Source organism: Lithobates pipiens, unplaced genomic scaffold (genome assembly GCF_037356315.1).
Source record: "Lithobates pipiens isolate NorthernLeopardFrog02 unplaced genomic scaffold, aLitPip1_a1.2 Scaffold_16, whole genome shotgun sequence".
NCBI lineage: Eukaryota > Metazoa > Chordata > Amphibia > Anura > Ranidae > Lithobates > Lithobates pipiens.
In genome coordinates, this window is record NW_027507748.1 from 111555033 (window position 1) to 111570004 (window position 14972).

Genomic DNA, 14972 nt, shown 5'->3' on the forward strand with positions numbered 1-14972 from the left:
GGAAATCAAACTCACAAAAGTAAATTATATAAAGTGAGATGATCCCAGAGTCGGTAACATAACTGATAATATCACAATGTATAAGAGACATATCTCTTTAAAATAGTTCTAAAGGCTTTTTTTATAAAAAAAAAAAAAAAAAAAAAAACCTGCTCTGTTCAATGATATTGCACAGAGCATTCACTTAGCTCTTCGTTAGCGGTCTCTTGCTGGTGCTCTCCATTCCTCCTTGTTACGAATGTCCCTTCAGCAAGCCAGCACCTGTGAGGGCATATGTGTGGGCACGCTCTGGAGCTGGTCTGTGTGCATCCATAGATACACACCCCCCACTCTCTTCTCACAGGATTTGACTAACAGCAGCAGGAGCCTACAGCTCCCATTGTTCTATGTGATGCCTCTGAGCAGAGGAAGAGGAGAGAGAAGAGAAAGAGGGGAGAGAAGACCCCCAGCTTGGCACAGTGTTGGATCTATAGAAAACTCAGGGCTTACTACCAAATATTGGTAGTTTATTTAGTTTGCCTACATACACAGGGTTGTTACACGGTTCATGAATATGAATATGTCACCACCTTATGTAGAATTAATCCATGCTTTATAGGATGGTGTTACTTCTATGAGGAACTGCGGTTTTGGTGCAGTTTCAGAAAGCGCACCAAAGATGCAGCATGCAGGAGATTGGTGAGCTTTCAGAAACGGCACCAAAACTGCAGAACCTCATAGAAGCCTATAGGACAGCACAGCTCAGCTGCATGAAAACCAGGGGATAGCTGCGCTTTGCTTTTGGGGGGGGGGGGGGGAATGGGTACCTAGTTTTGACAGGTACAGCTTTCACTTCCGGTCGGGCTCTTAGGTGGCTCGAGCACAAGTCCTCCTCTCCCCCTCCCTTCCTGTAATCTTCTGGGACATGTCCCAGAAGATTGCCCGGCCATTGAGAAGACACAGCGTGACTCTCGCATGCGCAGTGCGCATCTGACTGTGAAGCCACAAGCTCAAGCTAGCACAGCCAGGTGCCCACACTTGTTATGACGGCACCGGAGAGAACTGAGGGTTTGGGTGTCTGCATCACGGGACAGGTGTCTTTCTGCAGCTGCTGACTTTTAATAAACACAAAACCGAGTGGAACACCGTTTAATCAGTCCTTCAGCAACCCCAAGCTTTTCAATCTGGCACCTGCATGCACTAAGCAATAGTTTATTAAGCCTCCGTCAGTACCTGCATCGGTGCTCTCAGTTGCAGAAGAAAAGACCGAGCACTGAAAGTCTCCCAGTGACACTCCAACCTCTGTCCCTTGTGGAATTCCACACCAGTCAGACAAAGATTTCCCTGCTAAGCACCCGGCATCTACAACGGGAGGTAGCAGAGAAACTGGAAAGCCCCATTCTTTTAATCTAAAACACAAGAATAGAAAACCTCTAAATCTTAATGTCTAAAAAAAACAAAAAATATAATCAGTAGAGTTACAAAAGCTACTTATGTTACAAAAATAAACTTAAAATCGAGAATGTTAATATTTTAAGCCCAAGTCAGTTAGGCCATGCTCTAGAAAAACGATGAATGATGTGGAACCTGTCCTTACTGGTGGCACGCTTTACCACTTTCGGTGATACACAGCAGTTCTACAAGGGTCCAGAATGAGAAAAGCCTGCAAGTACATGGATACCCCATTTGTGTTTTTGGAAAAAATAAAAATAAATAAAAAACACAAAATCACTGAAGAGCCAGCCACGTCACTGTGGGCCATAGCCTATGGACAATGTCCCTTACTGACTTGAGTTCTTCAGTGGGCATTATATATGGGATGGCCTGGGTAAAAGCATGCTGCTAATCCCATAATGGTTAAAACTAATGTTATCCTTTACAGCTATTGCTAGGGGGTGGTTTAGTGTAAGGAGATGGGCTTTATTGTAAAGGCAGTGGGAGTTGATTTACTAAAACTTGAGATCTAACTTCAGCTTGTTCAATTAAAGTGATTGTAAAGGTGCGTTAATTAAAAACAAAAACAAAATAATAAACAAACATGTGATACTTACCCCTGCTCTGTGCAAGGAGAGAACGGCCCTGAATCTCCTTTATTGGGGTCCCCCGTGGAGTTCCTGGCTCTTCCTCTTTTCGAGTGCCCCCATGGAGAGCCGCTTTCCACATGGGCACTCATGTGGGTGTGCTCCCAAGTCCTGCTGATGCGTCCATTGACACAGACAGCAGGACTTGGCCCTGCTGCCTGTGTCACTAGATTTGATTGACAGCAGCAGGAGCCAAAGGCTTTTGCAACTATCAATCTATCCAATGAGAACCTGTGCTCATCCCCGTCGCTGGAACGATCGGCTCAGGTAAGAAAAAGGGGCTGCTGCAGCACAAAAGGTTTTTCACCTTAATGCATAGAATGCATTAAGGTGAAAATCCGAAGGGGTTTACAACCCCTTTAAGCTTTGACAAAGACCCGAAAGCTAATTCGTTTATATGCAGAGCTGCACCAGATATTGTACTCTTCAGTTTTAGTAAATCATCCCCAATGTTTCATGTTTAGATAGTAAACAATACTTTCCTATTTGATTCATTTATAGTAGCAAAAGCAGTGCATCAGAGCCAACAATGCTGGCTTGAGAGCAATGAAGAATAATGTATAGCTGGTAACAATTTTCAAGTCTTACAGGAGGTCAGCCACTGATCTCTGCATGTTGGTTTGCCTGTTCTCCCCATACCTGAAATTTGGATATGCAAATGAAAGGCAGCCTGCTTTACTAGACAGAATTATGTGACATTTTATTGTGCATGGTATCCAACTGCAGCTTTAGTTTAGACTGTGAGATCATGCTACAGGTCTACTTTTAACTGCTTGGTATTTGACTGCAGCTTATGATGCATGGTATCTATCTGCAGCATTCTTTCACATTGTATATACATAGTACAGGCTTATTAATGCTTTATAAGCCTGAAGAAGATTAAGAAGCCAGCGCAGCTTCTAGTAATCAACTGGATTCCTGATGTCAAACAAAGTTAACAAATAAACATGCTTGGCATGCTGGATATAAACAACAACATTGCCTTTTTCAGTTATAAGCCCTTTAATTCTAGAAGAGTCGGATACAATCTTTTAGAGATAAAAAGGAAATACCACCACTTCAGGCCCAAAAGATTTGGCTGCTCAATTACCGGGGCCATCTTTTGCAATTCGGCATTGCGTCATTTTAACTGGCAATTGCGCAACGCTGTACCCAAACAAAATTGACATCCTTTTTTTCCCCACAAATAGAGCTTTCTTTTGGTGGCATTTGATCACCTTTGCGGTTTTTATTTTTTGCACTATAAACAAAAATAGAGCGAACATTTTTGCTATAATAAATATCCTGAATTCATTTTTTTTTTTAAAAAAAAGCTACCGTATATACTCGAGTATAAGCCGAGATTTTCAGCCTCTTTTTTGAGGCTGAAAGTGCCCCCCTCGGCTTATACTCGAGTCATCGCCGTCTGACTGCTCGATCAGCGTATCGAGCAGACAGACGGCGGACATACTACAATTTGAAAGCCGCGCCTCCTTCTCCGCCTCCGCCTGTGATAGGCGGAACACTGAATTTCCCAGCAGCCTGTGTTCCGCCTATCACGGACATCGTCTCATCCTCGTCCGTAGTACGAGGATGAGACGATATCGGTGATAGGCGGAACACAGGCTGCTGGGAAATTCAGTGTTCCGCCTATCACAGGCGGAGGCGGAGGCGGGGCTTTTGAATTTTAGAATGGCCGCCGAGGCGATCCTGGCAAGGCACGGGACGGAGGCAAGGCAAGGCACGGCACGGGACGGAGGCAAGGCACGACACGACACGGGACGGAGGCAAGGAGGCAAGGCACGGCACGGGACGGAGGCAAGGAGGCAAGGCACGGCACGGGACGGAGGCAAGGCACGGGACGGAGGCTCGGGACACAGGTAGGCTGGACACACACACACACACACACACACACACACACACACACGGACACACACACACGGACACACACACACGGACACACACACACAGGGATGGATGGATGGATGGAGACACACACACACAGGGATGGATGGATGGATGGAGACACACACACACAGGGATGGATGGATGGAGACACACACACACAGGGATGGATGGATGGAGACACACACACACAGGGATGGATGGATGGATGGACACACACACACACACAGGGATGGATGGATGGATGGACACACACACACACAGGGATGGATGGATGGATGGACACACACACACACAGGGATGGACGGACACACAGGGACGGACACACACACAGGGATGGACAGGCATGTCTCACCCTCGGCTTATACACGAGTCAATAAGTTTGCCAGTTTTTTTGGGGGTAAATTGGGGGCCTCGGCTTATATTCGGGTCGGCCTATACTCGAGTATATACGGTAATTTTATACCTCAGTTTAGGTTATTCTTCTAAATATTTTTGGTAATAAAAATCACAATAAGCGTATATTGATTGGTTTGTGCAACGTTATAGTCTACAACCTTATAATGACGGCGGCTGGTCGGCAAGTGGTTAAATGCTACACTTGGTTCTACCATAAAAATTCACTTACATGTCAACATTCCAAGTTTTAGTCCTGGTGTTAAAGTATCCCCAACTAGCTGCATTCTGAACAGACATCAGGGGTGTCTTCATCCCGCACAACATAGAAACAACGTAGTCCTGGATTGTCCCGGCTGCGTCATAGTCACAGAGAAAGTCTGGTCTGTCCAATAGTGGAAAAGTGTCAAATGAATTAAGAGCATACAAATACTAAAAGGTTCTAGACATTTCATACACACATTTATATTATTAAAGCTGAAGTTTAGTGAAATTCTTACATAATTACCTTGTCTATCTTGTACCAACGTAAGTATGTATGAACCATTGTGAACCAAAAAACCTGGCATGCCAGCCGCTCAGGCTAGGGAAGGGGTGCCAGTCCACTGCCGTGAAAGCTGGCTGGGGAGGGAACTTGTCCCAGCTCCAAATGTCAATATGTAGAAATGTGGATGTCACTTTAGCCGCACATCTAAACAAACCCGCTCGTGGTGGTATGTGGCAACCTCAGCCAGGCCACGCCCAACGCATTTCATTTGGTCATGGAGCTTATTTTGAGGGGCGGAGCTAAACACATTGACATGCACATTTCCACACATCTATGTACCATACCAGTGGGATCCCCATGGAAGCTGGAAATCAGTGTGGCAGGCATCGATACTTCAGTGATGTACACTAGATTCTGGGTCCCATTCAGAGTGGCTGCCCTGCTGCATTGTGAACACAGGAGGTTGCTTGCTCAGCACGGGGGAATGAAAAGCATTCACTGATTGGATGAGGTGGAGCTGTGACATCACAATCTCCACCTCACACAAAGAACTCTGCATTCACTGAGAAAATGCTAAATATTCTCTGAATGGTGCCTGTGCTGAGCGATAGAGAAAGAGAGAAAAAAAAAATATTTTAAAGCTGCTGCTTCTGCTCTTTCCATACAATATAACAATTCAGTACACCATATCTGTCAGATTTAGCCGACTATGAATGGCCACATTTACTTCAGACTGGGCTACCAGCGGCTAAGGAGGAAAAGTGCCCAGCAGCCTAATCTACCTGTACACTAATTCAAAGTGTCAGATAAGTGAAGCTTTTGAAAGTAAATATCCTGATAAGAACTAGACTCCGCAATACATACTCAAAGCTTTAACATAAAGATCTTTACTTTAGCCATAGGACTGCAATGTTCAAATCTCATTGGAGTCAGCTGAAAGTAACGGTCAATGAAAATAAAGATCCATATGCTGGTTTGGGAGCTGTATGACTTGAGCCTTATGCCTGCTTTACCTTCATTAGCCAGACAAGCCTCCTCTGTGTGTCTCTTTGATTTATTTTGACTTTATTGGAGCTTTATATTATACGACTTCTAGACTAAGCCCCACTTGGCTGCACCCTGTCCAATAACAGTGCTCTGAATGTCAACAGAAGCACTCTTATTGGACAAGTAGATGGTAACCGGCATTATTTAGTCCCAAAATCAAGGAAGTATGGCCTTATGTAATAAACTCCTAGACACAGAGTAGGGGATGTCTTATGGTGTCTGCTATAAAGCAAAGATTTAAAGTATTTTTGAACCCTTACCTTATAAAATAACCCATTCCATTTAAAATACAAAACATTAGTGCATATTGTATATGTTACAAATATTATTAAATACCCTTTTTCCTTATAAGTAATCACATAACCCCTGTTCTCAGCTGCATAAGGAACTTGGAGAGACGGGGGTGGGGGTGGTGTTTGAAACAGCAGCAAACTAATCTTCCCAGCAAATGGCTGTGCGGGGGGGCATGTCAGCACTAGTCAGCCCACTGGAGGACAGGCAGGTTGTTTACTCAACTCAGCCAGCAAACTGACCATGCTGGGAAGGGTGTGCTCTCATGCTCAGCTTGGTCAGTTTAAATTGGAAAGCAGGGGGACTGGCGGGATCAACAGGTATTGCAAATACAGAAAAAATTCAATAAGAACAGTACACTTTTTAAAGGGGTTGTAAAGGTTCATGTTTTTCACCTTAATGCATCCTATGCATTAAGATGAAAAAAAAAAAAAACACCTGGCCGTGACTGGCCCCCCAGTCCCCCGTTTTACTTACCTGAACCCTCGAACTTGTCCCACGCGGACGCGCGCTCTCTCTCTGCAGGGGGTTCTCGGCTCTTGATTGGATAGATTGATAGCAGTGCAGCCATTGGCTCCCACTGCTGTCAATCAAATCCAAAGACGCAGGGCCGAGTCCTGCATTCGGCCTCTATGGGACGTCAAATGTTGGACTCGGGAGCATGCCTGCAAGGTAACTCCCCAGGAGAGCGCTTCTCCCAGGGGGTTATCTGATGTGGGGAGGAGCCTCGAGAGCCGCCGAGGGACCCCAGAAGATGAGGTTCGGGGCCACTCTGTGCAAAACGAGCTGCACAGTGGGGGTAAGCATGACATGTTTGTCATTTTATTTTTTAAAACCCTGAACCTCTAGTGTCACTTTAACACAAGTACTTGCTACAACACATTAAGGAATATGAAATGTTGGGGTAGCATATTCTTTAATTTATAATATTTAAAACAGTTGAGAGGGTTACTTCAAGAAGCTGATATCCAGATTAAAAAAAAATATTTTTTTAGCAAGCACACAAATGGTTAGGCGATTTGTATGAACTATATTACCTGTTCTTTAAGTACCAGAATATTGTAGCACAACCAAAGCCTGATGCCACGCTGAGGTGGGACTGTGGCAGAGGTAAAGAGGACAGGAATTCTGTACTACATCTTCCATCCTCCCAGGTAACGAGATGGCTCACTTCTCTGGGTTCAAAGAATCGCTGGTTTACACTGTTTATCCAGTGACATCCTTATAGAAAGTAAACAGGAGATTTCAGATCACAGTCCCAAATGTATATATTTTTTTTGTTTTAGATGGGGAATGGTAAAAGCCTTCCGCTGTCAGGTGTATATTGCTGTCTGCTGATTCATCCTGTCTGTCCTGGGAACCATTGTTATTTAGACAGAAGGAGATGGGAAATCTAGAGGTCTTCTAATGAGTCCTTTTGAAGGTGCTATTGCGCTAAAAATAGCGCCTGAAAACCGACCTGAAACAGCTGCTGCTTTGTCTCCAGTGTGAAACCCCCGAGGGCTTTCACACTGGAGCGGTGCACTAGCAGGACAGTAAAAAAGACCTGCTAGCAGCATCTTTGGAGCCGTGAAGGAGTGGTGTATACACCGTTCCTGCCCATTGAAATCAATGGGGAATCGAGGCTATATCGCCAAGGCGCTTTGCAGCCAAATAGCGCTGCAAATCTGATGGTAAAGTGCTGCTAAAAATACCGCTGACGCACCTCCCGTCCCAGTGTGAAAGGGCTCTTATTTTAGAGATTTCTTCTCACTTCTGGAAATGAGGAAATCTTCCCAACAGCATAGGGACAGCAAAAAAAAAATAAAAAAATTCAACTCTATCCACAACTAGAGGAAAGGTTTTAGCAATACCAACACTTCAATTGTTGCATACATATTGTTACATTTCTGATTTACTTATTTAGAAACTGTATTACTGTGCACATTTTTAAAAGACGAAGGTTAAAAAGATATAGTTTGAAGAAAAAAATCCAGCAGCTCTAAATTTGACTTATTCATCTACTGACATCAGTGATAATTATTAATGCCAAGTATCATTATCCTATGATAATTCATAGAGTACACAGGCCCAGCATACTTTGTTTTTTGGGTATAAAGACTGTAAGCTATACATGCTAAGATTCAGTCCCACAGGCTAAATAAGAGAAATAAAAAAACAAAAAGAGGGCGCCTCTAAGTGCAGAAACACCACAACTTATTTATTGCCAAGGGATTAAAAACACTTACTAGAAACCTAAAGAAAAACGGCTCATTATATTGGAATTAAAAAGGAGTCCAGCGGTTGTAGTACTGTAGTCCTGGATGGATCTAGTTTGCAGCAAGGTGTCTTTTTTGCTCTCTGGGATCTGCAGTCCTACAGACCCACTTTTATGTTTGTTGTTCCCTACCCCCCATTGTTGATAATTACATTCCCTCCTCCTTATGGTATTCAAACCCCTGCTCATTTTATCCCCATTAGCTTGACAGTCAGCTCCTGGTATTGCTTGTATTACATACTCCCGGATTATAGCTGTTGACATCAACGCTCCTACTTATTGTCCTGCCCCAGCCACGCCCATTGTCTCTATAATTCAGAACACACACAGACTCATTCACATTGGCATGAAGAAGGCGCCTATCAGATGTCTAAAACGCGTCCTGCCTAATAGACGTCACTTCTCGTCCCATGTGTTCCATGCTGGTTCCAGGCGACTTACGCCATCCACGAGCCCAGTGCGCCTCGCTAGTCCCCCCACAGCTCTTCTGCTTCATTTCGGGTCCCTCTCCCTGCAGCTTCCCTCTGCTGGACAGTTGGGATATCTGGCACATTGCTGCATACTGGATCCTTCCAAGACTACTACAACTGCCGGACTCCTTTTTAGTTTTAATATTATGAGCCTTTTTACTTCAGATTTTTAGTGTTTTTAATCCCTTGGCAATAAGTAAGTTGTGGTGTTTCTGCACTTAGAGGCGCCTTCTTTTTGTTTTTTCTTCCTCAAAGTTGTTGCTTTCCCTCTTGGAGTGTTGCTCTAGTGCTTGTCATTAACTTTTATCCGCCAGATCCATATTCATTTCATTGGAGACACCCTCTCTGGTTAGATGCCCTTCATCCTCTTACCCTGAATAAGAGAAATCAATGCAATCCTCCCTCCATGCCATACAGAGTGAATGGAGGAATCTCCCCTGCTGACTATTGTATTCTGAGCCCTGCTGCTCCCATGGCTGTCAAAATACCTGAACAATAACGACATCTGATTGGATGAGAATTTTCCCACCTGGGTGCTTTGATTTTCAGATAGAAGTTTGTCAAGCTAGGTGGTGCAGAGAGGGCCACCCACAGCTCAAATTTCTGCAGGTTCAGCAAAAAGCCCCCGAAATTCTAGCTGCACGATTAATCATTAAAATCGTTATCTCAAATTTACTTAGAACCCCAAAACACACACACACACACACACACACACATTATATATATATATATATATATATATATATATATATAAATTTTAGTAGAGACCCTAGCGAATAAAATGGTGGTTGTTGTAATATTTTATTCCCTCTGGATACTGCACCTTGGCTTGACTTCCAGAAGACGACCCCATGCATTTGTCCAGACACTCCTATCCGGGACACCTTCTGCAGCTTTTCCCTGGGTAGGGCACCCAAGCAATCATTTAGGGCTCTTATTATCTGGAAGACATCTTGTTCTTTTCCCTGGAAGAAGATAATATGTGAAATTATACGGTCACGGTAAGTTCTTGACCAAATAACTATACTTTTTCTCAATACTTGCAACAGTTCCTCTGTACATTAATGTCATCAGGCAGCGAATGCTTATCAAACGTTGCATCCCCTTATATACTTCATGTGCAGATGGAAGGTACCACATCCCATAATAACTGGAAATCATAGAAGAAAGATCTTGGACTTTTGAGGCACCACATTAACACAAAAATATTGCTTAAATAGCACTTTATATATCCAATACAATAGCTCCAAGCAGCAAACAACCTCCATTATTGGACACCTCCCCAAGTGTCTATGTTGATGCATACATATGAATCTAGCAAGCAACATATAATGCTAGCTGGACAGTTACACAACTTTGAAAACATATCCCCTGTTCCTATCTATGGCTTTTATTGTAAACTAGCTGAACTATTTAATGGATGTATAAATATTTTTTTAAGCTTTATTTTTGTGCCCCAAAAGTTGAAGGTCTGTTTTATGATCTCTTGCTACATGTCACATTCCCTGCTATATCTACAAAATATATAAAAACTTTGGAAAACATAATACAGGGCTTGACAAATTTGCTTTGAATCTAGGAGTCAGCTAAAAAAGTAAAGATTTTTATATTAAAGCATTTTTATATTTTTAACTAACAAATCTTACAGGTGAAACATGGAACATGTTCCCGAAGGTGAACTTATCCTCTAACCCAGGGGTAGGTAACCTTTGGAGCACAGTGTGCCGAAAAATCTTTTCAAAGAAATTGTGCGTGCCGATTTTATAACAAAAAAGTTCAACTTCACACTCTCAATCACGAAAAGGATTTTGTATGTAAATGCTGTAAACCACTTTAGTAGTGAGAATTACATCCTCCACTCTCACACCTCAGATCACTGTCCCCCCTGCAAATCTGCCCCACCAATTTACCCCCTTTCTCATCTGCCCCACCACTGTAACCCCCCCTTCACATCTGCCCCATCACTGTAACTCCCTTTCTCATCTGTTACACCTCTGTTCCCCCTGCTCTTCTGCCCCACCACTGTAACCCCCTGGTAATGTGTTCCACCGATATACCTCCTTTTTTCTCTGCACATATGCCCCACCGCTGTAACCCCCTGCTCATCTGTTCCAGCAATGTACCTACTTTCTCCTCTGCCCCAACACTGAACCCCCCTGCTCATCTTTGGAACCCCTGTAACCCCCTTCTCATCTGTTCCGTGACTGTAACCCCCTGATTTTATGTTCCACTGCTGAACCCCCTTTCCCCTCCCACCACTAACACCCCTGCTCATCTGTCCCATAAATGTACCCCCCTGCACATCTGCTCCACCATCGTATCCCCATGCTCTTCTGTCTCACCATCTCATCTGTTCTAACGCTGAGCCCATCTGCTCCACCAATGTATCTCCTGCACACCTGTCTCACCTCTGTAGCCCCCTGCTTTTCTGCCCCACCTCTGTCCCCCCTGCTCTCTCCCCTCCAGCACTGTCCCCCTGCCCCACCAAAGTTAGAGAATCAAACAATGATTCCCATCTTTTACAATGTGTGGGGACACAGTGCATCCCCCTCAGTACAGGTGCAGTGTGGGGAATTCTGAAATTGGAATGCATTAGTGTCTCACTGACGCTTCCCTGCACTGCTCTGCTGATGGGGAGGGGGTCAAGTTCCGGCAAAAGAGGCATTGCGTGCCGGGGGTTACCTACCCCTGCTCTAACCCTTTCACAGCCAGAGCAGTTTTTGCATTTTTTGCACACGTTTTAGGCCTGAAGATTACATAAAACCCCAAAACATTATATATTTCCTGAAAGCAGACACCCTGGAGAATAAAATAGTGGTAGTTCCAGATTTTTATGTCACATGATATTACCGCAAAGGTCTAGGAAACACAGTAAATGTTGATTTTAGGGGGTACAAAAACACAATAAATTAACCAATTTTTTGGCAAAATATAAAAGCCGAGGTTACATGGAGTAAATAGATACCCATGTCAAACCCTAAATTTTCCATAGACGGTGCATTAAAAGCCCCCTATATGTCATCAGTTTAGCGTTACGAACGAGGTCTGGTGCTAGAATTATTGCCTCACTGCGGCGTGCGCAGTGATATGTAACAAGTATGGCAAAAAAATTTGATTTATTTTTTTGGCGACGGGTCTCTTTAATGAGACATGCAGGGTCTCCCCTGTGCTCCACTAAATGGAATGCAAATCACACTGCATTACAGTCTTTCCCAGCCTTGATGGCTGGGGTAACTGTCAATGAGGACTCAGAAGTGACGATCACCACTGGGTTTTTTATTGTTTGCGCTATAAATAAAAAAATATATATACAGTGGAGATCGAAAGTTTGAGCACCCCAGGTAAAAATGTGTATTAATGTGCATAACGAAGCCATAACGAAGCCAAGGAAAGATTGAGAAATCTCCAAATGGCATTAGATTACAGATTAGACATTCTTATAATATGTCAAAAAAGTTAGATTTTATTTACATCATTTACACTTTCAAAATTACAGAAAACAAAAAAATTCCGTCTGCAAAAGTTTGGACACCCTGTAGAATTTATAGCATGCACTGCCCCCTTTGCAAAGCCGAGACCTGCCAGTGTCATGGATTGTTCTCAATCATCATCTGGGAAGACCAGGTGATGTCAATCTCAAAGGTTTTAAATGGCCAGACTCACCTGACCTTGCCCCAACAATCAGCACCATGGGTTCTTCTAAGCAGTTGTCTAGAAAACTGAAACTGAAAATAGCTGACGCTCACAAAGCTGCAGAAGGCTATAAGAAGATAGCAAAGCGTTTTCAGATGTCAATATCCTCTGTTCGGAATGTAATTAAGAAATGGCAGTCATCAGGAACAGTGGAAGTTAAAGCAAGATCTGGAAGACCAAGAAAAATATCAGACAGAACAGCTCACAGGATTGTGAGAAAAGCAATTCAAAACCCACGTTTGACTGCACAATCCCTCCAGAAAGATCTGGCAGACACTGGAGTTGTGGTACACTATTCCACTATAAAGAGATACTTGTACAAATATGGTCTTCATGGAAGAGTCATCAGAAGAAAACCTCTTCTACGTCCTCACCACAAAAATCAGCGTTTGAACTTTGCAAATGAACGTATAGACAAGCCTGAGGCATTTTGGAAGTTCTGTGGACCGATGAGGTTAAAATAGAACTTTTTGGCAGGAATGAGCAAAGGTACGCTTGGAGAAGAAAGGGCACAGAATTTAATGAAAAGAACCTCTGTACAACTGTTAAGCATGGGGGTGGATCAATCATGCTTTGGGGTTCAATAAAATTTCAGCAAATTTTGGATGGTAACTTGATGCCATCTGTGAAAAAGCTGAAGTTAAAGGGAGGATGGCTTCTACAAATGGATAATGATCCTAAACACACCTCAAAATCCATGGGGGATTACATCAAGAGGTGTAAACTGAAGGTTTTGCCATGGCCTTCACAATCTCCTGACCTCAACATTATTGAAAATCTATGGATAGACCTTAAAAGAGCAGTGCGTGACAGACAGCCCAGAAATCTCAAAGAACTGGAACACTTTTATAAGGAAGAATGGGCAAAGATACCTCAAACAAGAATTGAAAGACTCTTAGCTGGCTACAAAAAGCGTTTACAAGCTGTGATACTTGCCAAAGGGGGCAGTACAAGATATTAACTCTGCAGGGTGCCCAAACTTTTGCAGATGCCATTTTTTTGTTTTCTGTAATTTTGAAAGTGTAAATCATGGAAATAAAATCTAACTTTTTTTTTACATATTATAAGAATGTCTAATCTGTAATTTGATGCCATTTGGAGATTTTTCCATCTTTGCTTGGCTTCGTTATGCACATTAATACACATTTTTACCTGGGGTGCCCAAACTTTCGATCCCCACTGTATATATTTTTTTTCACTTCTTGCTATAAAACATATCCAAGAACAATTAAAAAAATGTAATTTCTTCATAAATTTAGGCCAATATGTACTCTACTACATATTTTTGATTAAAAAAAAAATCCCAATAAGTGTACAGTATATTGATTGGTTTATACAAATGTTAGAGCGTCTACAAACTATGGTGTATATACAGGAGTTTATTTTTTTATATACTAGTAATGGAGGCAATCAGCAACTTATAGCGTGACTGTGATATTATGGCAGGCAGTCTGACACTTTGTGGGAACCAGTGACACTAATACACTGATCAGTGCTAAAAATATACACCGTCACTGTACTAATGACACTGGCTGGGAAGGGGTTAAATGTGTGCCTTACAGTGCTTAGTGTGTGTACTGTGACATGCTTTTACTAAGAAACAAAAACCAGCACATTCCTGCTGACAGGACAGAGCTCTGTCCTGTCTTCCTCCTCACTGATCGGCAGGTACCGGCGGTCATCCATTGGCTGGCACCCTGCTGATATGCTTTTGCCGTGGACGGCGGGGGCGTCGATAGCTCTCACCCTCCCTGGCATGCAGGGAATTGTAGTTGCTGAACAACTGGAGGGCCGAAGTTTGGAGACATCTGACCTAGGCTAATAGGTTCTCAGCTCCTGTCCTCAGGAGTAGGGATGAGCTCCGGTGTGTTCGCACACTCCACATGCAGAGCCCGACAGGAAGTCAAGGCAGCGCAGCGCTAATCACAGGCAGTGAGACATTTCCCCATCTCTGCAGCTGCACATTGGGAAATGTCTCCCTGCCTGTGATTAGCGCAGCACTGCGCTGACTTCATGCCGGGCTCTGCACGTGGGCTGTGCAAACACTCCGGAATTCATCCTTACTCAGGACCCACTAACAGGCCAGGTTTGCAAGATAACTGAAATACATCACAGGTGATATCATTTGCTGCTCAGTGATTGCAGTATTCTAGTCTGCATCTCCCCAAGGTAATACATAAATCCTGGCCTGTGGGAGAAACATTGACCTAGGTGATCCAAGAGGAAGTGGGAGCAGTTACCTTACAAAACCGGGTATCCCCCCCCCCCCCAAAAAAGTGCCATCTCGTAATGGGAGGGGGGTCCACTTTAAGTGTACACCCCCTGAGGGCCGTGATTACCCAGACAGGATGCCCAGGAGTTCAAAACCTCCCATTCACATCCATGGA

At 43.5% G+C, this 14972-nt stretch overlaps 1 protein-coding gene across 2 annotated transcripts in view; it reads right to left on the reverse strand.

The window, feature by feature from the left end:
- Window positions 1-14972, reverse strand: part of SHPK (sedoheptulokinase) — a 40403-nt gene that overhangs the window by 22752 nt on the left and 2679 nt on the right. Inside the window, exons 2-6 of one of the 2 annotated variants that reach the window (XM_077480267.1) lie at window positions 12556-12753; window positions 9716-9857; window positions 7203-7386; window positions 4573-4725; window positions 1213-1388 (exon numbers count right to left, since the gene is read on the reverse strand). In XM_077480267.1, coding sequence (XP_077336393.1) covers window positions 1213-1388; window positions 4573-4725; window positions 7203-7386; window positions 9716-9749 — 547 coding nt within the window. In that variant the 5' untranslated portion in view covers window positions 9750-9857; window positions 12556-12753. The remainder of the gene's footprint in view (window positions 1-1212; window positions 1389-4572; window positions 4726-7202; window positions 7387-9715; window positions 9858-12555; window positions 12754-14972) is intronic. The other variant, XM_077480266.1, reaches the window with a different exon arrangement.